Here is a 26567-nt window from a genome sequence, read left to right as displayed (position 1 = left end):
TGCACGTTACGCATGTGTTAGGTACTATTATATATATATATATAAAGAGAAAAATCTTACACACAGTAGGCAATTACTGAATTTATCCAGTCTTTGAGTCAATTCACAATTGCCATACTTTTCCACTAGGGGGCATGCTGATATCTAAAGAAATAAAGTTTTTTTATTTCAGTATTTGTTCCAGGCTCTCCCAAGGCTCTGCATGCAGGAGATAAAAACTTGTCAACTAAAAAAATGGTATGTTAGGGGCTGGAAAGATGCCTCAGTACTTAAGGGCACCAGCTGCTCTTCCAGAGGATCCAGGTTGGATTCCCAGCACCAACATGGCAGCTTACAACCATTGTTACTCTAGTTCCAGGGGAACTGACGCCCCCTTCTGGCCTGTGGGCGTCAGGAATGCAAGTGGTACATAGACCTACGGGACAAATACCCATACCCATCAAATTTTTAAAAAGCTCATATGTTAGCCAGGTATGGTAATAGACACCTGTAATCCCAACACTTAGGGAGGTAGAAGAAATTGAGCAGAGATGTTTTAGACAGGTCATCTTCAAACCCTTCAGAGATCTACAGAATATGGCATTTAAAATGTTTTAATAACTTAGAAAATTTTTCTTTTTTGAGACATGTCAGCTCCTGGCAGTACTAATCTACTTCAGAGAAAATATGGGCATTGAAGAAACTGCATATGGAGTCAACTTTCCTTGTGGCAAAAGTTAGCCACTGGACAACAAAGTATCCTCGAATCAACAGGACAAAATGGACAGACAGAACACGAAACAATGGAATACTGATTCTTGCCAAAACAAGTGTGGTTATGGCTTTATCAAAAGGCATCTTCTGAGGCCAGGACAATATGGCCCCATCCCTGAAGTGGCCTTCGCATCCGGAAAAGGTATGGTGCCCTTTTCTTCGAAGGCAGCTTAACAGGCAGAGGGCCGATGGATTCTGTTGTACAATGGAACAGCAGCTGAAAGCTCATGCCTCTCAAAAGTAGACTGGAATTTAATAGAGGGATGTGGAGAAGAAGGGGATGCTGAGAAGAAGCCATATATACATAGCCAAGAAGAATGGACAGCTGAATTTAAAAACTGTCAACAATTTCCAGAATTTAAAATCCTGAATCATGACAGGACACTAGTGGAATTCAGGTGTTTCTGGTACATGGACTGCTCTCACCCAATGTGAGATTGAACTGTTGACCTTGTGTACATCCTACTTCACAAATGAGTCTGTCAGATACACTAAGCCTATAGGCTGAAGATGATGCCCCAACACTGCGGAGAAACCTCAGGTGACTGCCCAGGCAGCTGGCTGTTTCTGTCAACTCACAAATTTTTTGGAAGTTGCTTGCATGCACTTCCTGTTTTTTATTTTTGTTAGCTAATATTATTCCCTTCTTGGGTCTCTGAGGGAGTTGAAGATTAGTTAGTTATGGTTGAAGATTAGTTACTTATAGTTGAAAATTAATTAGGATAGAAAGTGCATTAGATACATCTTGGATTTACCAAAATAGGATAGATAATGGAATTATTTTCTCTAATTTGTCCAATACCTGTTTAGGTATTTATTATTTGTATATATTGTATATAGTTATTGTACTTTTGTATATAGTTTTTCTTTTGTTAGTCATAACCTTTTGCTTTTTTTTCTTTTTATTAAAATAGAAAAGGGGAAATGTGGTGGTAATTTAATTATACTGAAATGTGATTTTGATTGTATGTTAATAAATAAAGTTGCCCGGGGGTCAGAGCTATTAGAGCCATAGCAAGAGTGTGGCGGTGGTGGCACACGCCTTTAATCCTAGCATTCCAGAGATAGAAATCCCTCTGGATCTCTGTGAGTTCAAGGCCACATTGGAAATAGCCAAGCATGGTGGTGACACACTCCTTTAATCCCAGAAAGCCAGCCTTTAATCCCAGGGAGTGGTGATATAAAGCAAAAAGATATATAGGGCGTGAGACCCAGAAACTAGAAGCATTTGGCTGGTTAAGCTTTCAGGCTTTGGAGCAACACAGTTCAGCTGAGAGCTATTGGGATGAGGACACAGAAGCTTCCAGTCTGAGGAAACAGGACCAGCTGAGGAACTAGTGAGGTGAGATAGCTGTGGCTTGTTCTGTCTCTTTAAATAGACGAACAGGACAGGAAATAGGGCTCTCATTCGGGAGGCTGGGACACCGCAGGCGGAAGGGTGAGATTTTGGCTCTGAGCTCTGACCTCTCGGCTTTCTCTTTCGCATTGTTTCTGTGTTCCTTATTTAATAAGAAGGTTGGTTACATCAATACAAGGTCATCTTTGGCTACAATGTTCAAGGACAGCTTGGGATACTTAAGACTGACTCAAAGCTGGGCATGGTGGTGCACGCCTTTAATCCCAGCACTTAGGAGGCAGAGGCAGGTGGATCTTTTAAATTCGAGGCCAACCTGGTCTACAAAGCAAGATCTAGGACAGCCAGGGCTACAAATAAAAACCCTGTCTCAAAAAACAAATGAATCAAACAAACAAGACACCTGTCTCAAAACAAACGAAAACCTCCATAAAACACAGAAAAACGATCCAACAACAACAAAGACAACGTGAAGACCTCTGACCACTTCAGCCACTGCACGGTGACTATTTTGATGAGCTACTACTACATCCCTGGTGCTGAGCTAGGAAAGGGAGCTTGGGGTTAAGGAAGAAAAAAATTCCAAAAACCACAATTTCTGGGAAAAGATGGGTCAGGAGCAAAACCAAATTTACAAGCAGAGTTCCTAAACAGCTGAGGACTCAAAGCAAGGGATACCATGGCACATACAATCTAGAAATGTCCAAGAGGACACCCACCTAACTCAAGCATCTCCTCCAGCAGCCACAGCCCCACTCAAAGCTAAGATGTCCTGGGTTTGTTTTTTTTTGGTTTTTCAAGACAGGGTTTCTCTATGTAGATTTGCGCCTTTCCTGGAACTCACTTGGTAGCCCAGGCTGGCTTCGAACTCACAGAGATCCTCCAGTCTCTGCCTCCCAAGTGCTGGGATTAAAGGCGTGCGCCACCACCGCCCGGCTTGTTTGAGTTTTGAACTAGCAAATTCTCCAGCCCCAGCTCGTCAGGCACTGGGATTGCAGGTGGCACCCCCGTGCTTGGCAATTCTTCCCTCGTTATCACTGAGCCCCGTCATCTACAGGACTCTCCAAGTGTATTTCCTCTTACTGTGTTCTCAGAAGCCGGGACGAGAACACAACTGAGTGTGCGCGTTGGGATGATCACAGCACACAGATCATCACAGCACACAGATGTGTGTGTCACCCAGTCATCAGGATGACAAAGGCCAGGGCTGGAGGTACAGCTGTGTGGTTGAGTACTTCCTGAGCATGCCAGGGACGGCCCTGCCTACAGAGTCAGAGCCAGGGAAAGGCGGGTGTCCCGTCTTCTCTGTTCTTTCATCAGACGAATTCAGAACTAGTGAGGGTGAGTGCTCTGCTCTTCCGAGGAAGTGAAGTCAAGCAGTTGTCTGTTGTTGCTGATGTTCTTGTGTTTGTGAAGACAGGGTTTCTGTGTAGCCCTGGCTGTTCTGGAACTCCCTCTGACTGCCTCTGCCTCCTGGTTGCTGAGAATTAAAGGCCTGTGCCAACATCCTATTTTATTCAGTGCTGGAATCAAATCCAGGGCCACCAAACTGAGTTACACCATCGGCTCCAATTTAATTTTACTTTTTTGTTCACTTTTCTGAGACAGGATAGTCCTCACCAGCTGGCCTTGAATTCAGATATTCACCTGCTTCTGCCTCCTAAATGCTGGGATTAAACTTGTGTGCCACCATGCTCAGCTCTATTTTTATTTTTATTTTTTTTATACAAGGGTCCAAGAGCTAAACTGCCTAGGATGGCCTTGAACTTGTGATCTTCCTGCCTCAGCCTTCCACATAGCTGGCTTTATACCATTAAGACTAGACTATTTTTAACTGCTGATGCTCTTACAGCAAACTATAATTGATCTGCCAAGTGTAGCTGCAGTGTGCTTTTGGAGGCAATTTGACTGAAATGAAGCTACACGAGTCAGTTTCCAGGGTGTCTACGGCTGCTTTTGATCTACAACAGAAGAGCTCAGTAGATGAGACAGAGGCTACGGCCCACAAAGCTCCAAATATTGGCTTCCTGGCACTTACGGAGGAAGTTTGCTAATGGCTGCCATGAGGAACTCAGGGAAAGTGCACAGCACTGAAGAAAGCCCCACTGCCTCACCAGCTGCCCCCTTTTGATTTAAAAAGGTTTATTCCAAACTTAGGGCTGTTTTTATACTTAGACACTATCCATGTAATAGTGGGTCAGAAATAAGGAATATTTCCCTTGCATATCATGTAGTGCAGAGACAGAGATAGAGATCTGAGAAAAGTGAATCACAACGCTCCAATTTAATGGAATTAAGACAGGAATCTAACAGTCCTTAGAGGTTCAATCAGGTGGGAAGTACACCGGTAGACAAACACACCCAGAGAAACTGAGGAAGTCAGCTCCTGACTCCTGGGGGAAAAGCTTCTTCATTTCTGTGAGCTAAAGCCATGCTGGCTCAGAGGGCAGAGAGCAGAACCAAGGAGAACTGTCTGTCTCCCTGGCAGACCACACTCAGAGAGCAAGGAATCACCAACAGCGTGCCCAGTCACTTCAGAGATACAAAAGTGAGCTGGACAATCAGTTTTCTTTGTCTTTCTTTGCTAATGTGCATTAGTCTTTTGCCTACCTGTATGTCTGTGTGAAGGTGTCAGATCCCCAAGAACTGGAGTTACAGACAGCTGTGAGCTGCCATGTGGGTGCTGAGAATTGAACCTGGGTCCTCTGGAAGAACAGTCAGTGTTCTCAACCACTGAACCATCTCTCCAACCCTGGCACTGAGTTTTCATTCAGCACCTCACGGGGTTCAAAGGGAACACTTCTTTGAAGGGTCCTATGATACACATCCCCTGATGTTCCTTGTGGCTTTGCTGTGCAGCAGAAAGCTACTACTAACAAGTGAAGTTCACACACACTGGGAACTGTGGGACCTGAGAGGACTTCTCTGATCACCAAAGTATCTCGCGCTGCTGACAGACAAGTCCTTTGTGGCTGCTGTCCTGAAATGTCAGCTCAGGGATACCTGGGAAGTACCAAATTCATGGTCAGTGCCCCACAGACACGATGCCGGGACAAAACACAGGGCATCCAGATTACTTACATTTCTGAAGTCCAGTGTTCATCTGCGTGTGAGAGAGAAGCTGAAAGGACAGGTCACCTGGCCCTGGGAGACAGGCTAGCATGGCAGACCAGCATCAACCCAACACGAGGCAGTGGCTCACACTGTAACGAACAACAAAGAATAAGGTCATGGGACGCGGAGCGACTCCTTTAAGGAAGGTACAAGGGACATCCGATACGGGCAGCAGAGTGCCACGTGGGGACAGAGAAGCAACTGAATTAACAGCGGGGCTGGTTAAAAACTTACCCAAATCTCTGTCTGCAGCAGCAATTCACTGCAGTCAGTACATGTGCGGGCGGAAGGACTGACTGAAACTAGGAAAGAGCCACTCACACAAACACACTTTCTACACTGAGAGCACTGGCCTTGCAGGGTGACCTTAGCCTCCTGCAGTCCTAACTGGGGTGGGGGCAGTAAGGCACTTCGAGAAGTACTGCGTCAGATTTGCAAAGACATCACGCACCTGATTTTTTGTTTTTCGAGACAGGGTTTCTCTGTGTAGCCCTGGCTGTCCTCGAACTCACAGAGATCCACCTGCCTCTGCCTCCCGAGTGCTGGGATTAAAGGCATGCGCCACCACTGCCTGGCTTGAGATGGGCTTTTAATGGAGCCAAAGTTGCCTTGGAATTCCTTGTCCTCCTGACTCAAACTCCCAGGGCTGTGATTACAGGTGTTTTCTCACTGACTGACCCCTTGTTGTGGAGTCGGAATGCTACAGATCTAGGGCCACAATAATGGTGGTATATCTTCAGTCCTGCTAACCACAAAGCTTTGTTAACTTGTTCGTCTGCTTTCCCCAACGATGTTGTCCATCAATGCACTGACTTACGACCATCTTTTGTTATGTGACTATAAAATGTACGAGACCATTTCTACTTGGAACGTAACATTCAGGGCAATCTGAACCCCTGTTCATGTTCACCCATACTGAACTCAGAACAAATTATTCCTTATTCCCTTCAGAGCTGTTATTTTCAGCCAGGTGGTGGTGGCACACACATTTAATCCCAGTACTAGCAGGCAGATATCTGTGAGTTCCAGGCCAGCCTGGTCTACAGAGCCAGTTCCAGGACCTCCAGGGCTAAAGAGAGAGACTCAGTCTAAAAAAAAAAAAAATCCAAAAAGCTGCATTTTTTAAAAACAATGTTCATACTTCTGACTTTGTTGAAATTGTAGACTGCTACAAATTATGTGCCTGCTGGTGTTAAACACATGGAGTTTGAGAAGTTTGGAAGTCCCCTTCTAGTGTGTGTGTGTGTGTGTGTGTGTGTGTGTGCGCGCGCGCGTCTCCAGTAGGGTTGCAGGTGGAGGATAGGCTGGCCCAGGCCAGTCTGGAATTTAAGGGTCTCCTGTCTCGGTTCCCAGCGGGGTAACAGGCAATGACCACCCTTGCCCTGGAAATCCACTCCCCAGGGACACTCTCAGAACCTGTCACAACAGGTCCTCAGTCAGCCTATCTTTCCTATCACCCTCTGTTCAACTCCAAACGCCATCACTGGGATCTCTGACAAGAACAACACTTTGTCCTGGACCACTGATTAACTTTTACCTACCATTACTAACTGGATTATTTATCATTCAGGTACCAAGAAAGTTCATTTCTTCTCTTTCTGGACATCGTAATCAGCTTTGTTTTAGTTTGTTTATATGTGTGTGCCTGCGTCTAAGTTCATGTGCACCACATACACACAGGAGCCTGAGGAGGACAGACAAGGGTGTCAGATCCCCTGGAACTGCAGTTACAGGCCGTTGTGAGCTCCCATATGGATGCTAGGAACTGAATTTGGGTCTTCTGCAAGAGCAATGAATGTTCTTAAGCATGGAGCCATCTCTCCAGCTCAACATTTTAATCTTTTAATCTGAGGTGGGCTTCCTAAGAACATAGGTCTTAATTATCCTTCCAAATTACAGAGTGAGGGACAAAATTAAACACACAAAAAATGCCCAGTAAATATTACTGGCTGATATTTCTGAATGACAGCAATACTTTGTTTAACCTCAGGCCTTAGGACATTTTGGGGGTGATGCTGGTAGTGCTGGGGATCACTCTCATAGTTTAATAGCATGCTAAGCATGCATTTTTAAAAAGAGCTGGAGAGCTGGAGAGCTGGCTCCGCTGCTGAGAACACTGGCTGCTCTTCCAGAGGACCTAGGCTTGGGTCCCATTCCTCACATGGCAGCTCACACGTCTGTAACGCCAACTCCAGGGGATCTGATGCCCTTTTCTGGCCTCCACAGCACTGCAAGGGTGTGATCCACAGACATACATGAAGGCAAGAAGACCCATATACATAAAATAAAAATAAATCGATCTAAAAAAGCTAACTGAGCTAAGTCTCTAGCCCTGGAACTTATTTGAAACCCAAATTCTGTGTGTATATGTGTATGTTTGCGTGCGTGCGTGCGTGTGCATACACCTTCACTGTGATGAGTTAGAGGCTATTAAAATGTCCATATCCAAAAGGGAAAGCCTGGATACTAATTTTATCTATTTTAAAAGGTTTTCATCATTATTGGGGTGTGTGTGTGATGTGAGGGTACACAAATGCCACAAAGTGCACTGTGGAAATGAGAGAACCACTCTGGGGTGCGGTTCTCTCCTCCACTTCTAACTACTGAACTCTGGCTGTATCAGTTCGTGTGCATCATCTCTGTCATCACTGGTGTGCATGGGATACGACAGAAGGCACAGGGCCACAGTGTTCTGCTGGGTGTCTGCTATACTGAAAAGCATCGTTTGCTTCTCTGTTTTAATCTCCACGGATAAAATGAGTGTCCCTAAAAACCTGAGGAAGCTACAGTTGTAAGCGGCTTACCCGGACTTTGCTTATGTCCATTCTCTTTCCATCACATAGCAGGCTGGAATTCTGCAAGCCCTGTCTGGAATGGTCACTGCAACCACATAAGGAGTGGAGTGACCTTTGAATCTAATCACATTCATAATCAAGAGCAGAGCTGTCAGACTGGGTGGGATTTTGCTCATAAATATTTGAGTTTGTGCCCAGAGCAAGACAATGAGAACAAAAGACCAGAAGAATGCTACTGAACGCTTCATGAACAACTGGGGCCAATCTTACCAATCCCTTTGAAAACTGAAGAGGGAACGTTTCCAACTCACTGCATGAGCTAGCACTGTCCTGACACCAGAGCGCCACAGACACTGGAGAAAAACCTCAGGTAGGGACAGGGAGATGGAAGGCTCAGCAGGTAAAGGCACACTTCCTGCCATGCCTGATCACCTGAGTTCAATCTCTTGATCCCACAAGATGGAAGGAGAGAACTGACGCTCTGTGCATGTAAGCACCCACACCCATACCCACAAATGAATGGTTAAAAAAGAACAAAACAAAACAAAACAAACAAACAAAAAAAAAACCCTTCAGATAAATATCCCTGGTGAACACATACAGAAAAGTTCCCCACAAAATCATCTGCCACAACCAAGTGGGATTTATATCAAGGGCGGAAAGATGATTCAACATACATAAATCCAGAGAGAAGATGAACCACATTCATCAAATGAAAGACAAATCATTATCTAACAACACCCACCATCCACCTATGATAACCCCTCCCCACAGATGGCAGCACACACACAGTAAGCCCTGCACTAAACAGGCTGACACAGGAGAAGCATGACTTCCAGACCAGCCTCAACTACAGAATGTGACCTGACCTCAAAAACAACACAAAACAATGCAGGTAGAGGGAAAATATACCTCAAAATAAAACAAAGGCCAGCTATACAGTTGGGCATGGTGGCACATGCCTATAACCCAGCACCACAGGGGTAGACGCAGGAGGCTGTCAAGTTACAGGGTAGCCTGGACTACCTATATTTTAATCTCTGTTGGGTAAAAATGAGTACCCCTAAAAATGTAAAAACTCAACCTACATTGGTTGGAGGCAGCTAGCCTAGGCTTTACATATGTTTATTATGTCACAGAACAAGCTTGAGTTCTGAAAGCTATAGGGTGTATGTGTGTGTGTGTGTGGGGGGGGTGCTAGAGTTCAAACCCAGGACCTCATGCAATCTGGGAAAATGACCAAGTACTGAGGTACACCACCAGCCTTTACAATGTATGTCCTATACTAACATACATACAAAAGAAAAAAACCCTGTAATATTAAAGAAATCTTGGCTTTTTAGGTTCATTTATGTGAGTCGGCTATGGTCAGCACAGTGCTAACAGACCAGCTCCAATAAGCATTTACCCTTATGCTCATGTGTTATTTAGCTGACTGTGGTTTGGTTGATCAATATTAATACTGGCTGGGTAACCCTGCTGCAGATTCTGGTCACCTGCGGGTTAGGTCATTATAAATGTGTTCTGTCAGGAGACTTGTGGAGATGACTATTTGGGGAAGAATCTTTTCATTCTGAGAACAGAACAGAGGGCCAAGCCGCAAGTGAGGAACACTGCACCTTTCTGATGTCTTCAAAGTTATCAATATCCCATTAGTCAACCAAGACACACAGAACTCCAAGTCAAAGTGTCACAATCACCCCCTCCTACCATTAAATAAGAAAAACTGCGATCAGAACTGTATTCCTATGAGTAAATAATCACTCAATGTTTTGTTTATGGGATTTAAAAGGCTGCTACCTTATATTTCTCTATATATCTATAAAATGCCAGGTTCTGAAAATAAAGAGATGTATACAATTTTGTGAATTCTATAAGGCAGTATCTATAGGCAATTCTGGTATTGTCTGGCCCTGAAAACTACTTAAGATTGCAGATGGAGAGGCAGAGACAGGTGGATCTTTGAGTTAGAGGCCAGCCTAGTCTACATAGTGAGTTCCAGGACAGCAAGGGCTCTCTTAAAAAACAAAAACAAACAAACAAAAAAAGAAATAAAAAAGTCAGGCGGTGGTGGCACACGCCTTTAATCCCAGCACTTGGGAGGCAGAGCCAGGTGAATCTTTTAAGTTTGAGTCCAGCTTGGTCTACAAAGTGAGATCCAGGATAGGCTCCAAAGCTACACAAAGAAACTCTGTCTTGAAAAACCAAAAAAAAAAAAAAGCCGGGTGGTGGTGACGCACGCCTTTAATCCCAGCACTCGGGAGGCAGAGGCAGGCGGATCTCTGTGAGTTCGAGGCCAGCCTGGGCTACCAAGTGAGTTCCAGGAAAGGCGCAAAGCTACACAGAGAAACCCTGTCTCGAAAAACAAAAAACAAAACAAAAAAACAAAAAAGTTTATTTATGTCTGAATTAATAATCTGGTGGCAATCCTAGCAATCGGGAGGCAGAGGCAGGCGGATCTCTGTGAGTTCGAGGCTAGCCTGGTCTACAGAGTGGAGTTCCAGGATAGGCTCCAAACGCTACACAGAGAAACCCTGTCTCGAAACAAGCTAATAAAATCTGTTGGCTCTCTCCCAGAGAAAGTAAAAAGTAGGCATTAGGAGAAACTTCTTCCTTAAAGTAAGACATAAGCTGGATTCTTATCATCTTCCATAATTTCCTCCAGAAGGTGTCAAATTATTCAGATGAAATAGAACTCAAGGTTATGTAGCACTTGATTTTCAAGGCTCCTAGTCCCACATGATGCCACGAAAAGCTGCCAGATGACAGAGCAATCATCTCCAGGGGAAACTGAGGCTGGACAGCTTGCCTAGCTCTTCAGCTTTGTAATGCTGGAGCTCTCAGCTACAGGGCCTGGTGTCTGCCAGGAGGGCCTCTCACTTACGTCACTAGACTACTGAAACTCCAGGTGGTCTGTAGAAGTTATAAAGATAGGAAGACTTTGAAGTGTTAGAATACTTAGTCTGTTTTGTTTTGGAGACAGAGTCTTACTATATAGCATCCGCTGGCCAGGAGGCCTTAAACTCACAGAGATTGGCCTGCTTCTGCCACCATGCACACTAAAGGCACGTGCCTCCTAGAGTCTTTAAATAGGCCCCGACTGAAGGCAAAGCAAGTCTGATGGCAGGCAGACAGGTTGTTTTGTTTTTTGGTTAAGACAGGTTTCCCTGCGTAGCCCTGGCTGTCTTGGAACTCCCTCTGTAGACCAGGCTGTCCTCAAACTCAGAGATCCATCTGCCTCTGCCTCCCAAGTGCTCGGAATAAGAGCATACGCCACCACTGGTGAGCCAGACAGGTTGTTTTTAAGATTTGTGTGTGTGTGTGTGTGTGTGTGTGTGTGTGTGTGTGTGTGTGTGAGAGAGAGAGAGAGAGAGAGAGAGAGAGAGAGAGAGAGAGAGAGAGTGAGTGAGTGTGTATAGGTGTTCCTGAAGGCAGAAGCATTAGATCTCTCTGACCTGGAACCAGAGGTAGTTATAAACTACCTGACATGTGTGCTAGTAAGTGATCCCTGGAAGAACAAGAGATGCTCTATCCATTGCCATCTCTTCCGTCCCCATAGACAGCTTTCATGGAAGCCCGGTGTGGCGCATGCCTATAATTCCAGCACTAGAAAGTCAAGGCAGGAGAAGTGTTGCCAGTTCAAGGCTAGCTTGGTTTCTATATCAAGACGCCATCTTTCAGAGGGAAAAAAGTTCCTCAGTACAGCTGCCGTCTATGTAATTTTACAGACTGTAGTCATAACATGAATTTAAAAGTGCTTTTACAACCTTAGCAATGGCAGACTCTGGCAAAGCAGTGTTGGGAAGCCAGCTATAGAAGCTGCACATTTATAACCTTTCTTCCTCCTCACAATGGCACAAAGTACAAAAGGCCAGAGTCCCTTGCCAAAGAGTCACTTCGCCAGGAAGGATGGCTTCTAATCCAGTCTAGAATGCAACTTTCAAGGGTGAAGGGTGACAGAAAGTTAAGGTCGCTCAGAAAGCTTGTTCTGTTCTAAGTACACAAATCACAAGGTGTTACTTGGAAACAAGTTCAGATGCCACTTCCAGCCATATTTCTGAGCCCACTGCATCATCACAATTGATGACGTTCGAGTGCACAGGCATCTTCCTTATCTGTGCTTTAAGTCTTCCATCAAAGCGGTGCAGTGGCACACACCTTTAATACCAGCACTTGGGAGGCAGAGGCAGGGGGTTTCTGAGCTGGAGGCCAGCCTCATCTACAGAGTGAGTTCAGCACAGCCAGGGCTACACAGAGAAACTCTGTCTGGAAAAACAAACAAAAAAAGAAGAAAGAAAAAAGAAAAGTGCTTCATCAAAGCATACCGCTGGGTATAAACATTTCCAGAGGCATTTGTAAACTTTTATTTCTGCTTTTTAGTAAGTAACACTGATTCTCACTGTACATATAAAGGTTGTTCATCAAAACTGTAGAGAATTACTTAAATGAAACTGAATAGATGCTGAAGATTTATGAATAGGCTCAAAAAGAAAGGCCCTATGGGAACACAGAGTGCATGCCAGAGGGTAAGAACATGACTCCTACCAAAGACACTGGCAGAAAAATGCAAGCAACTACTAAATATATAAAGAAATGGTACAACCATTTAGTAATTAAAAAACAACAACCATAAACTTTGGGTAATAACACATTCCTGTAGACCCAGGGCTTGGGAAGCAGAAGCAGGAGGATTAAGAGTTCAAGGCCAGCTCCAGCTCCATGTTCAGTTAGAGGTCAACCTGTACTACGTGAAACCCCGTCAAATAGACAGGAGAGTGTGAAGGAGGCAGAGGGAAGGAGAATTTGATGACTGGTTTCTGTCAACTTGACAGAAACCTAGACATACCTGGGAAGAGGGAATCTTAACAGAGAAAATTATCTTTACCAGATAGGTAAGTCTATGGGGCATTTTCTTGATTAATGATGAATGTATAAGGGTTCTGCCCATTGTAGGCAGTGCCACTCCTGGGCAGGTAGTCCTGATTGTACAAGAAGGCAGGCTGCTGGTCTGTGGTGGCGCACGCCTTTAATGCCAGCACTCGTGAGGCAGGGGCAGGCGGATCTCTGTGAGTTCGAGGCTAGCCTGGGCTACCAAGTGAGTTCCAGGAAATGCGCAAAGCTACACAGAGAAACCCTGTCTCGAAGAAAGAAAAAAGAAAGAAAGAAAGAAAGAGAGAGAGAGAGAGAGAGAGAGAGAAAGAGAAAGAAAGAAAGAAAGCAGGCTGAGCAAGCCATGGCAAGCAAGCCAGTAAGGAGCACTCCTCCATGGCCTCTCCAAGTCTCCAGCCCTGACTTTCCTCATTGATGGAGTGTAAGCTGAGAATTGTAAAATGAAATAAGCCCTTTCCTCCCCAAGCTGGTTTTGGTCAGGGTGTTTTATCACAGCAATAGAAACCCTAACTAAGGCAGAGGGAAAGAGTAACCGTGAATCAGGTATGGTGACGCACGCCTGGAATTCTAACATTCAGAAGACTATGGTAGGAATCTAATTTAAAGCCAGCCTGGGCTATGGAGAGAGATTCTATCCCTTCCTCCTCCCAAAATAAAGAAAGGAAAGAAGTAAATTAAGTAGAATAGGATCTTTTTTTTTTTAATTCAAAAACTGACAAATAACTGGACATGGGGAAACACTCCTTTTAACCTAGCATCTAGGAGGCAGGTAGATCTCTGTGAGTTTGAGGCCAGCCTGGTTTACACAGAAACTCTGTCTTGGGTGGGTGGGTGGGTGGAGGGTGTGTGTGTGTGTGTGTGTGTGTGTGTGTGTGTGTGTGTGTGTGTGTGTGTGTGTGTGTGTCATTGGTGGTATACACCTTCAATCCCAGCACTCAGGAGGCAGAGGCAGGTGGATCTCTGGGTTTGAGGCCAGCCTGGGCTACAAAGTGAGTTCCAGGACAGGGCTACACAGAGAAACCCTGTCTGGAAAAGTCGGAAGGGTAGGGGAAGGAAGAATACAAAGTAGCAATGTTTAAGTATAAAAAAGGTGGAGTTAGAAATCACAGCAAAGACTTAGAAAGTGGTCTGTTAGTAAGGATTCTCATTTTTGTCTGTGACAGGGTCTCAAGTAGCCCAGGAAGGAGCCCTGCCTCCACCATTAAGGATGAGGACTGCAGACATACATCACCATACCTGGCTTGCTTCCTTTCTATGCCTTTTTGCACCGAGTAATGGTTATTTTCAACTCAAGTAATGGTTATTTTCAACTCAAGTAATGGTTATTTTCTATCCTTTGGGATAGGCAAGATGGCTGGGAGGGTAAAGGTAAGCTACGAAATGTGGCAGCCTGGGCTCGATGCCTGGAGCCCATTTGGTAGGAGAGCTGAGCTGTCCCTTGACTTTCACACAGGGCCCATGTGTCTACACGCTCACGAGACCAGAGTGCTCACGCACACATACATGCTGAATGGATGAATAGAAATTTTTGAAATGGGAACATTATAAGATGAGGAGTTGAGGATGCAGCTCACTTGGTCAGGTGCTTGCCTAGCATGCTTGAGGCCCAGCACGGAAAACTCAGTGCGGCGTTTCACGACTCTAACAGCAGCACTTGAGAAGGGAAGACAGAGGGTCGGGAAGTACAAGGTCATTCTCCCATTCCAAGTGGGAGGCCAGCCTGGGTTACGTGAGACTCTGTCAATAAATATGCCTAGAGAGCTGAGGAAGCATATCCCTAGCATCCTACTGATTTTAAAAATAATCCAAAAGTTTTCCTTTGTACTTAGGACAGAACTTAAAATACAACCAGAGACCAGCCTGTTCCTGCAAATTACTATAATCTTACAATTAGCACATACTGCTGAGAATGACGTTTAGTTCTATCTTGGTCTAGTCTCCTCTGATAAGCATAAGTGAACTCAAGGGTATGATCTCAGAATATAAAAAACATTAAGGCTGTTCCTAATAGATTCTTTTAAAATATGATCCTACATAGCTCTTCAAAAGGAGGACAGTATGTTTTCATTGTGAGACAGATTTCTATAACATTCTGACCTCTTGCATAAAAGAGGTCTGGACAAAGAAATAACTGTAGTGCAGGTAGGGAATGAACTGTGTCATGCTGGTCATTAAAATCCATCAAGTTCATACTTCAGCCTTGGGATAACTGCAGCCCAAACTGACTCCAAGTAATTATCACTGCTATCTGCAATAAAAGTTAATTGGACATAATTGAACTACCGCCCTAATCGGAGGGAAGCTGCCATTGGCAAAAAGCCCAAGATGAATTTACAACAGCTAACCCCATTAAAGCTCAAGTTTGCTAAGAACTGTTCAAGTCTCTCTGAACAACCTAGGTAAAGCACCGTGGTCTTATCTCCATGCGCTAAAGCTCTGCCCTGTTCGCACTCTGTGCCACCGCCGTGCTCTAATAAAAAAGGATGTGAGGGGGCTGGAGAGATGGCTCAGTCAAGAGTGCCTACTGCCCTTGCAGAGAGCCCACACACACACACAGCAGCTCACAACTGCTTGTGACTCTCCAGTTCCAGGGGAGCTAATGTCCTCTGTCTCCCCCACTTATGCATACACACATTCACATAAATAAAAAGATAAATGTAAAAAAGAGAACCCGACATAACTCTTTCCTGTTGTTTTTTTTTATTACATTTTATTTATTTGTGAGTATACACATGGGCCACGGTATGCATGCAGCAGGTCAGAGGGCAAGTTGGGTTTTTTCTTTCTACCATATAGGTACCAGGGATTAAACTAAGGACACCAGGCACAGTGGCGGGCACCTTTGCCCACTAAGCCATCTCAATAACCCTTCACTTCATTTTTAGACAGGCACACGGCATTATCTGTGTCACTGGCAAAATTAAATCTCTTAGGAATAGGTTTTAGACATGCCAGACTTCTGTGGCCTGACTCACTCACCTTTACTCGCTAAAACACTGCCCCTTCCTCTGGAGTGCCATGGCAGACTTGCATTTACGCCTTTCCCTTTCTCCTTTCTTTCTTTTCTTTCTTCCTTCCTTCCTTCCTTTCTTTATTTTTGCTAGAGTTGGAAAGAGCTTTATTAGAAAGAAACCAGGCCTGGAGAGACAGAAAGATGGCGGGAGCAGAGCAGAGAGGAGACAGAAAAGAGAGAGTGCAGAGAGAGCGCTTCTTGTTTTAATAAATTTATTTTTTGTCTATGGATGTTTTGCCTGCATTTCTATCTGTGCACCAAATAGTGCCTGGTGCCTTGGAAGGTCAGAAAGAGCACTGAATCCCCCGGAACTGGAGTTACAGAGGGTCGTGAGCCATGTGGGTGCTGGGAACTGAACTCAGGTCCTCTGGACAAGCAGGCAGTACTTAGAACTGCTGACCCACCCACCTCTCCAGTCCCTTACAATCAACAGATTTTGTTTGTCTTTTGGTGGTGGTGCTGGGATTTGAACCCAGTTTCCTCAGTGTTAGTCAAGCACGCTGCTACTGTACTCCCTTTTTCTCTCTTTTAAATAGTCTTATTACTGTGAGGTGGTGGCTCACGCCTTTAATCCTAGCATTTGGGAGGCAGAGGCAGGCCAATCTCTGAGTTCGAGGCCAGCCTGAACTGGCTACAAAGTGAGTTCCAGGAAAGGCTCCAAAGCTATACAGAGAGACCCTGTCTCAAAAAACAGTCTTATTATATAGCCCTGCTGACACTGAATGGACTATGGAGTCTAGGCTGGCCTTGTAGTGATTCTATTGCTTCTTCGTTACAGCCTGTGAGTTTACAGGTAGGAGACATCACAACTGGTGGACCCCACTCAGGTACAGAAGTTTAAAAACAATAAACAAATAAAAATCTGAGTGGTGGTGGTGATGAACACCTTTAGTCCAAGCACTTAGGAGGCAGAGGCAGTCAGACCTCTGCGTTCAAGGCCAGCCTGGTCTACAGAGTAAGTTCCAGAGATATACAGAGAAACCCTGTCTTGAAAAACAAAAAACCAAACACAAAATAAGTCTTTTTTTTTTGGGGGGGGGTGTGGGGGAGAGATGGGATTTCTCTAGTAGCCCTGGCTGTCCTGAAACTCACTCTGTAGACCAGGCTGGCCTCGAACTCACAGAAATCCGTCTGCCTGTGCCTTCTGAATGCTGAGATTAAAGGTTATACATCACCACAACTGGCCCTTAGTGCTACTTTTAAAAAAATTATTATTATTAGCCGGGCGGTGGTGGTGCACACCTTTAATCCCAGCACTCAGGAGGCAGAGGCAGGCGGATCTCTGTGAGTCCGAGGCCAGCCTGGTCTCCAAAGCGAGTTCTAGGAAAGGCGCAAAGCTACACAGAGAAACCCTGTCTCGAAAAACCAAAAAAAAAAAAAAAAAAAATTATTAATTTTATATTTATTGCTGACAAAACACATTTTGGCTATATACAGAAAAATCTGTTGTGTGCGTATACATCCACATCAGAGTCAGAGAACAACCTAAGGAATCAGTTCTCTCCTTCCACCATGTAGGTCCCAGAGACTGAACTAAGGTTATCAGATTTGGCAGCAAGTGCGTTTTCCTCACTGAGCCCTCTCCTCCTGACCATGTTTTGTTGTTGTTGTTGTTTACTGAGACAGGATCTTGTTACATGGTCCAGTCTGGCCTCAAAGTCAAGGTAACTCTCCTAGGTTTGTCCTTTGAGTACTCAGATGACAGGCATGTCCCAACATGCCCAGCATTACTTGTTCCCTTAGAAAACTCCAGGCCACCCTGGTCTACAGAGCAAGTTCCAGAACAGCCAGGACTATGTAGAGAGACCCTATCCAGGTGGTGGTGGCATTCAGGAGGCAGAGGCTAGCCTGGTCTACAGAGCAAGTTCCAGGAAAAGAAAAAAAAAGTAATAAAAATACTATATATCTTAGCTAGGGTTTCTATTGCTATGAAGAGACACCATGACCAGAGCAACTCTTATAAAGGAAAACATTTAACTGGGCTGGCTTACAGTTCAGAGGTTCAATCCATTATCATCATGGTGGGGAGCATGGCAGTGTGCAGGCAGACATGGTGCTGGAGAAGGAGCCGAGAGTCTGAGCTGAGAAACAGCTTATCCACAGGCAACAGGAAGTGAACTGTGTCACTGGGCATAGCTTGAGCACAGGAATCCTCAAAGCCCACCTGCACAGTGACACACTTCCTCCAACAAGGCCATACTTAATCCAACAAAGCCACACCTAATAGTGCCACATGTCACGGGGGCCATTTTCTTTCAGACCACCACAGTATAAGATACCTCACCTGTGAGTTATTGTGCAAGGAGGCCTGAGACCCAGGCAATAGTTGTTCTTTGTAGTACATCGGGACTAGAGAGCAAGTCCATATTGCCAACGAACATTTCGGTTACGGGACAGAAAACCCCAGATGCAACTGACTGGAAACTTCCTTCCTGCTGGCTAGTGCTTCCACAGTGCTGTAAGGTGCTATGCATGCCCCCAAGGGAGAAAAGCCATCAATGGTGACCATACATTCTACAACATCAACCAGCCAAGTAACATATGTCCACTATACAATGGAGGCATCAAAGTTAGGGGGTCAATGCTTTTGGACTGGACTTGGGACCTGTTCCACAGAACGGAGTAAGTCTGGTATTGTAAACCTAATAAGAAGCCCATGCCTGAGGAGGTCACAGGCCCTAGTGGATAACCTATTAACAATGATTTGCTACACAGACAAGTCAAACTGACCTCTAAATGTTTTGTGTTTATACACAGTCCTTCAACATCCACCAGGAAAGGTTCTTCTGCAGAGGGCAGCAGTTAACGAGGGATTCCTAACTAGTCAAAATGCTGAGAATAAGTGCACTGAGTGCTCAGCCCCAACCAGTACATCTGCACCAAGCCCCTCACCCCCCAAGGCCTAAAGACAACCACAGAAGAGGGGTCCTATAAGGATGTGAGAACCAGAGGATGGGGGAGTGGTGCAGAGAAACACCGTGTTCTGGATGCGATGAGGTGTGTCCTCATCATTCAGTGGCCTCATGAATCCTCTGCTGCAACTATGGTGACGTGCCCAAGATCAAGCCGGCAAGATCAGTAAGCATTCCAACAGGCAACACTAATTGGACTCAGTGGGCTTTAAAAAAGAAGACATGAAGTGGGGAGGGGCCTGTTGGGGATATATGGGAGGGGTAAGACGGAGGAGCAAAGAAGGGAGCTGGGGGTAGATATGATCAAGATGCATTGTCCACATGTAAAAAATTGCCAAAGAATACATAAAATACATTTATTAACAAAAAGAATTTCACCTTGTCATCATTATAAAAATGGGATGATTTTTTATTTTTATTATTATTATTATTATTATTATTATTATTATTATTATTATTATTTTGCTTTCTTGGGACAGGTTGTCCCTGTGTAGCGTTGGCTGTCCTGAACTCACAGAGACCTGCCTGCCTCTGCCCCTCAAGTGTTGAAATTAAAGGCACGTACCACTACGGCTGGCCAATTTTCTAAGCTTTTATCTTTTTTTTTTTTTTTTTTTTAAATAACTTACTTACTTTTATTTCATGCACATTTGTGTTTTGCCTGCGTGTATGTCTGTGTGAAGGCGTTGGATGCCCTGAAACTGGAGTCACAGGCAGTTATGAGTAGCCATGTGGGTGCTGGGAATTGAACCCGGGTCTTCTGGAAAAGCAGCCACTGCTCTTAACTGCTGAGCCATCTCTCCAGCCCTTAATCTTTGTTTAAAAATAAAATAAAGCAAAAATACTCCCGAGTTAAAATTAGATAACAGATTCCTAAAATACACTTAAAATTTGGTTGTTCTTTTCTAGTCATCCATTAACTATGTAATCAACAGTTCAGAAGCGTGACAGTGCTGGGAAAGGTCTATACGACTCCTGTGCTATAAAAGTCTTCTAAAGATGAATGCAAGAGCAGCTTCCGAAAAGGGATCTTGAACAAATGTTTTTTGAGATGCTAGGACACTGCCCACAGGACAGACAGCATGAACCTGAGACCAATGGGGGCAGATCTTATGCCATGGGAAATGGAGAGCAAACCGGCAGATGGTTAACCAACAATGTCTTTAGAGAATACTGTTCACAGAGGAGAGGGAGCTGTAGGAATTTAAATGAAGCCAAAACATGGCAACTCTTGCCTGTTAAACTAGCACTAGGGAAACTGAAGCAGGTGGATCCTAAGTTTGAGACTAGCCTAGGCTTCAGGGCAAGAATCTGTCTCAAACCCATAAGATGGAGCTGATTGTGCCAGCCCATCTAAAAGACATTAAAAGCCAAGGTTATGAGGAAAAAAATGACCTTATACACAGCTACCTGGTGTTAACTAAATGTGTTCCAGCCTGAGTTCACCGTATTTGTTTCAGACATAGACATAGTCCACCTCAAAACTGAGGTGGTAAATGAAAAGCAGAAATGTTAACCAGTCTGGTAGAAATGAATATATTCTAAACAGACACTTAGCTATCAGAAAGTAGAAAATGTTAACCAGTCTGGTAGAAATGAGTACGTTCTAAAGAGACACTTAGCTATCAGCAAGTAGAAAATGTTAACCAGTCTGGTAGAAATGAGTATGTTCTAAACAGACACTTAGCTATCAGACCATTAAAGCAGTGGACCTGAGGAAGTTGGAATTCCCCAGGAATCTCAAGAAAAGCCTGGGCCAGTCAGCACAGAAACTCTCTTCTCCAGGGGCAATTACAAATTTAGACAATGATGGGCCAATGATGTGCTGTAACCATACCTTGATCAAGATTGGACCTACAATCTTACTTCAGGACCCAAGGGGTCACCGGATCTCTTTTCCCCTTTTCCCAATATGGTGGCTATACTGAATAAATCTCCCTTTTCTACTTTTTAAATTTAAATATATATACACATAATTTATAATATATATCAGCTATAGAACATTCAAACACGATTCCCCATAAAGGAGAAGGGATTACCTGATGTGAAATAAAAAAAAGTGCAATCACATCTGAGATATTAAAAACAGTATTGTAAGTGAGAGATCTACAATTGTAGTATATAGAGAGAAGGTAAATAGCCTGAAACAAACACATTTAGTAAAGACACCATTCACTCACACACACTAAGTACCTATTATGTATCAGGTGCGGTGGCAATATTGTATATTGAAAATTAAAAAAAGAATAAAATTCCTGGTGAAAATGTGAATAAAGTTGTTAAAAAGAAAAACAAAAGACAAAAAAAACATGCCGGGCGGCAGTGGTGCACGCCTTTGATCCTAGCACTTGGGAGGCAGAGCCAGGTGGATCTCTGTGAGTTGGAGGCCAGCCTGGGCTACAGAGTGAGATCCAGGACAGGCACCAAAACAACACGGAGAAACCCTGTCTTGAAAAACCAAAAGAGAAAAACAAAAACAAAAAACCAAAGATGTCAGGTGTAGTTGTAACAGTAGTGGCACACACTTTTAATCCCAGCACTTGGAAGGCAGAGGCTGGAAGCCAGCTTGATCTACATAGCAAGACACAGGACAGCCAGGGCCACATAGAAAGACTCTAACACACACCACCACCTCCCAGAATTAGGCATGGTTGTATCAAGACTATAATCCCAACATGTGGAAAGCAAAGAGGTTCTTGTATTCACAGATAAGCACTAGGGGAACTAGGAATGTTAAAACACACAGACACACGGAGTTGTCTCTTCAAAGGAAGACACGTATAACTTGTTTACCACCCAGAAGACTGGGGTCAGATGTGGTTAATAGCCTAGTGACCTTTGCACTATCTATGTGGCCGAGACCACACTGGACCCTCCCCTAGATCCTTACTGTGAGCTTGCCAAACTATAGTACTTTATCTTTATGGAAGATGTTATGTGTACTTTACAGAGTTTCAATGTAGTCATGTCTTAAGCTTATTTTTGTTTGTTTGGTGTTTCTGGGTAGCCCTGGCTGTCCTGGAACTGGCTCTATGGACCGGGCTGGCCTCAGACTCACAGAGATCCGCCTGCCTCTGCCTCTCCAGTGCTGGATTAAGTGTGTGCACCATTACACCCAGCTATGTCATAAGCTTTATTGTGCACAAGGAACTGAGTTATTTATCACCAGGAAATTTTTCACCAAATTGTACTGTGCTTAAATATATCTAAAATAAGCTAATCAGGGTTAGACTTCCAAAGTTTGAACCAACAGCAGCTACTGAGTTGTGTTAAACCAAACTGCCTTTGTCTCTTGCTGGCCATGGTCAGAGACCCCACAGGATCCCATACTGACCTACATAAGGCCCTGCCTCAATACTTCCCCCTTAAAAAAAAAAGTTGGTGTAAAGTAGACCTACCTTAACTAAAATGACTAAATTAGATTGTATTCATAAAGTGCCTAGCACAGTGACTGGGTCTCCCAAAAACAGCGGGGGGGGGGGGGGGGGGGGGGGGTGGCAGCTGCCAGGTGCTTTCAATCCTAGCATTTGGAAGACAGAAGCTGGTGATCTCTGTGATTTCAAAGCTAGCCTGGTCTACACTAGTTCCAGGCTAGCTAGGGTTACAGAGTGAGACCGTCTCAAAAAGATGGCTCACAACTATATGCAACTCTGGTTTGAGGGGATCCGACAGCCTTTCCTGGCCTCTGTGGGTACAGGCATGCACACAACGCATGTATAGGCATACATGCAGGCAAAACATCCATACACATAAAATAAGAAAATGATGACTCTGGAAACACTTTGGGTATTTTTGTAAATGCTTTGCTTGTTGGCTTTTCTGTACAAATAATGAATAACCAAGAGCTAATGTGTCACTGACAGAGAGGAAGCTTTCACTGTAATCCTGCCCGTGCTGGTAAGGATAGCCTCTACTGGTACACACAGGCTGCAGTGTAACAAACCCGGTCTACTATGGAATTTGTTTTAATTGTCCAATGATCCCTTCCTGAAATTCATGGCTATTCTTCTCTTTATTTCTTCTAACACTTCACAGTGATTCATTCTTTCTTCTTTTGATTGGTAACAGTGTCCTGATCTTTGGATTCCCTTGGCAAACCAGAGAAACAAGAACAGCATCTCACGGGGAATATAGGAAATTTTTATTTGTTGACTTATTTTTTGCAGTGCTAAGGATGAACCCCAGAGCTCTGGGGATGCTATGCACATGCTTTTCTGTTGAGTTATATCCCTATCTTTTTTGTTTGTTTGTTTGTTTTGGGGGTTTTTTTTTGACAGTTTATAAACATTTGGAATTTTTATATCCCTATCTTTAAATAATTTCAAATAGCTGGGCGTTGGTTGCGCACGCCTTTAATCCCAGCACTCAGAGACAGAGCCAGGTGAATCTCTGTGAGTCAGAGGCCAGCCTGGTCTGCAGAGCGAAATCCAGGACAGGCACCAAGACTACACAGAGAAACTCTGTCTTTTTAAAAAAATAAATAAATAAATAAACAAATAAATAATAATTTCAAATAAAGATTTTCTACATTATAGGAGAAAACTGTTAAATACAGTTAGAAATCTAGAAAAAGAAATCCAAGTGATATAATGTTTGTAATTCTAGCAACTGAGGCAGGAAGGTCTAGTTCAAGGCCAGAGCCAGGTCTACTGGCTCGGCCCGCAATCTCATTACTTAGCAAACTAAGGCAGGAGGACTGCAAGCTCCAGGCCCCCCTGAAACTGAGAGAAGGGAGAGAAGGGAAGATTCTAATCAGGGTTCTGGGTCTGACCTCACTGCCAAATTTTGTTTGGATATTTGCAAAGCCTTAGTTATTGCTACCTCGGAAAAATACTGAGAATATAACTATTGATTTGTTAGATGAAAACAAATCTTGAAGCTAAAAGTTTATTTATTTATTTAGGTTTTTCAAGACAGGGTTTCTTTGTGTAGCCTTGGCTGTCCTGGACTCATTCTGTAGCCCAGGCTGGCCTCAAACTCACAGATCTGCCTACCTCTGCCTCCAGAGTGCTGGGATTAAAAGTGTGCACCACCACTGCCGGAATTGAAGTAAAAATATTTATCTTAATACTAGAAATGATTCTTGCCGGGCGGTGGTGGCGCACGCCTTTAATCCCAGCACTCGGGAGGCAGAGCCAGGCGGATCTCTGTGAGTTCGAGGCCAACCGGGGCTACCAAGTGAGCCCCAGGAAAGGCGCAAAGCACACAGAGAAACCCTGTCTCGAAAAACCAAAAAAAAAAAAAAAAGAAATGATTCTTGAGCTAAAGAAACTCTTGGCTTAACCTATTCTGAGTTGTTACTACAATTATATTAAAAACAGATTTAATTTTGAAGTATATGTACTCAAGTAACCAAAGAACTCCTTTAAGGCAGACCCAGACCTTTTCATTTGCCTTATAAATTTACAAACAATGGCGGCGCACGCCTTTAATCCCAGCACTCGGGAGGCAGAGCCAGGCGGATCTTTGTGAGTTCGAGGCCAGCCTGGTCTACAGAGCGAGATCCAGGAAAGGCGCAAAGCTACACAGAGAAACCCTGTCTCGAAAAACCAAAAAAAAAAAAAAAAAATTTACAAACAATGAAATTTCTCATTGAGCAGAGGTCTAAAATTTCGCTAAACAAAAGACTACTCATTGTTCACGGAAAACCAAGTTTGGGGAAGGAAGCAAAGGCCTGCATTCTAAAGGATAGATAAAACACATTATTTACTTGGTTGAAGAAATAAGAGGTAAGTCTATAATGCAAGGGTAGCTTTGGGGGATGGAGAGATGCCTCAGTCGTTAAGAGCACTGGCTGCTCTTTCAGAGGACCTGGGGTTTGATTCACAGCCCCAAAATGGCAGCTAACAACCCTCTGTAACTCCAGTTCCATGCCATCCAAACCCTCTTCTGGCCTCTGAGGACACTGGCCATATCATAGTACACAGACATACACAGGCAAAGCACCCATACACATAACAACTTTTTTAAATTGAAAAGTAACTTTGTTTTGAATGGTTCTAGCAATAATACCATAATGTATTCAGTAACATAGTCCAGGTAATTAATTCAGTGGCCTCTTCCTCTTTCACTGACAGAATGAACAGCTTTGAAGATAATCTCTCTCACTCCATCAAGACTCAGTAGGCAGATTCATTATTTATACTCTCAATTGTTTACTCTGTCCTATTTTCCAATCCATCCAGGCCCAAGGGCAGTGTTATCACTGGCCTGTTTCCAAATGAACATGTTAGCTCAGGGTCCCACCAGCTATAAAGCCAGGGAGATTCACACACAGTGTGATCCAATACCACGGGGCAACTCATCTGTCATCCAACCCCCAACACAAATCCCTTGCTAAGTGAAATCCATCTATCACTATGGTTGGCTGTTTGCTTGATTAATTTATCAATTACCTGTTTCTTAATGTCTCCCTACCTAGCGTACGCTAGTCTCAAACTTAGACTCCTACCTCAGCCTTCTGATTGCTAGGATTACAGGCAGGCAAACTGGCTATTCTGAGGCACTGAATAACACATATACACATACTCAATAATCTTTTTTTTTAATTAATTTTATTTTATGGGCATTGGTGTTTTTGCCTGCATTCATGTCTGTGTGAGGGTATGACCTGGAATTGGAGTTACAGACAGTTGTGTGAGCTGCCAAGTGGGTGCTGAGAATTGAACTCAGGACCTCTGGAAGAGCAGCCAGTGCTCTTAACCTCTGAGCCATCCCTCCAGCCATTACCACCCACCTTTTCTTTTGTGAAGCAATAAGAATTCTTTTTTTTAATTTATTTTTTTTTTTATCTGCATTGGTGTTTTGCCTCCATATATGTTTGTGTGAGGGTGTCAGATCTTGGAATCACAGACAGTTGTGAGCTGCCATGTGGGAGCTGGGAATTGAAGCCAGGTCCTCTGGAAGGGCAGCCAGTGCTCTTAACCAGCCCTCAACAAGAATCCTTAACAGGCACCATCACTAGAACTGCAGCCCTGATCCTCATCAAGAACAAACCTGTAGCCAGGCGGTGGTGGCGCACACCTTTAATCCCAGCTCTCAGGAGGCAGAGGTGGACGGATCTCTGTGGGTTTGAGGCCAACCTGGTCTCCAGGACAGCCAGGGCTACACAGAGAAACCCTGTCTCAAAACCAAAAACAAAGAAAGATTCTGGCTGTGACATACGGCTGACAAAGCTAAGAACTGGCTCCAGACACATCTCCATATGAATGCATTCTTTGTCTCTATCTAAGCCTCACACTAAAGCAGCATTCCCAGGTATTTTTACCTTTAATATTTTCTTACCTTGAATAAGTTTTTCTCAGTTCCAAACCTTATCACACCCAAGCAGATTATTATGGGAATTAAGCAAAGCCAAGGGTCCAAAGCTTCCTTCACTTTCTCAAGAGATTTTATATTCCAGACATGATTAGACTAAAGTCTCCCCTTAAAGAGAACATAACGCTATTTTTCTTACATTTTAAGCTGCAAGACACAGAGATAAACAGAATGGATATAAACACACTGCTAAAGAAAATTCAATGAGTTATTTTAACTTTAGCAGCACTGTCTTTTCAACCAATAAACTAGAAGTCAAAGCTTTGCACAATTGTTTCCTTGAAGATAAATCTTAATTTCCAAGCCATTTAAATAATACCTGGAGACAAATGCAGATATACCCATTAGTAGTTCTATACATAGCCTCTAGCCTCCTGGGAAAAATTCTTTGGGGAACCCCAACTACTGCACCATGCAAA

General features: G+C 43.9%; 1 protein-coding gene across 4 annotated transcripts in view; it reads right to left on the bottom strand.

Annotated features, from left to right (window-relative positions):
• Positions 1–26567, bottom strand: part of Fam222b (family with sequence similarity 222 member B) — a 65375-nt gene that overhangs the window by 7920 nt on the left and 30888 nt on the right. For all 4 annotated transcript variants that reach the window (XM_028866861.2, XM_028866864.2, XM_028866862.2 and 1 more), the window contains exon 2: positions 5189–5310. In XM_028866861.2, coding sequence (XP_028722694.1) covers positions 5189–5270 — 82 coding nt within the window. In that variant the 5' untranslated portion in view covers positions 5271–5310. The remainder of the gene's footprint in view (positions 1–5188; positions 5311–26567) is intronic.

Source organism: Peromyscus leucopus, chromosome 8b, assembly GCF_004664715.2.
Source record: "Peromyscus leucopus breed LL Stock chromosome 8b, UCI_PerLeu_2.1, whole genome shotgun sequence".
Lineage (NCBI taxonomy): Eukaryota > Metazoa > Chordata > Mammalia > Rodentia > Cricetidae > Peromyscus > Peromyscus leucopus.
Note: the sequence above shows the minus strand (reverse complement) of the source record. Positions and strands in the feature narration are given on the sequence as shown.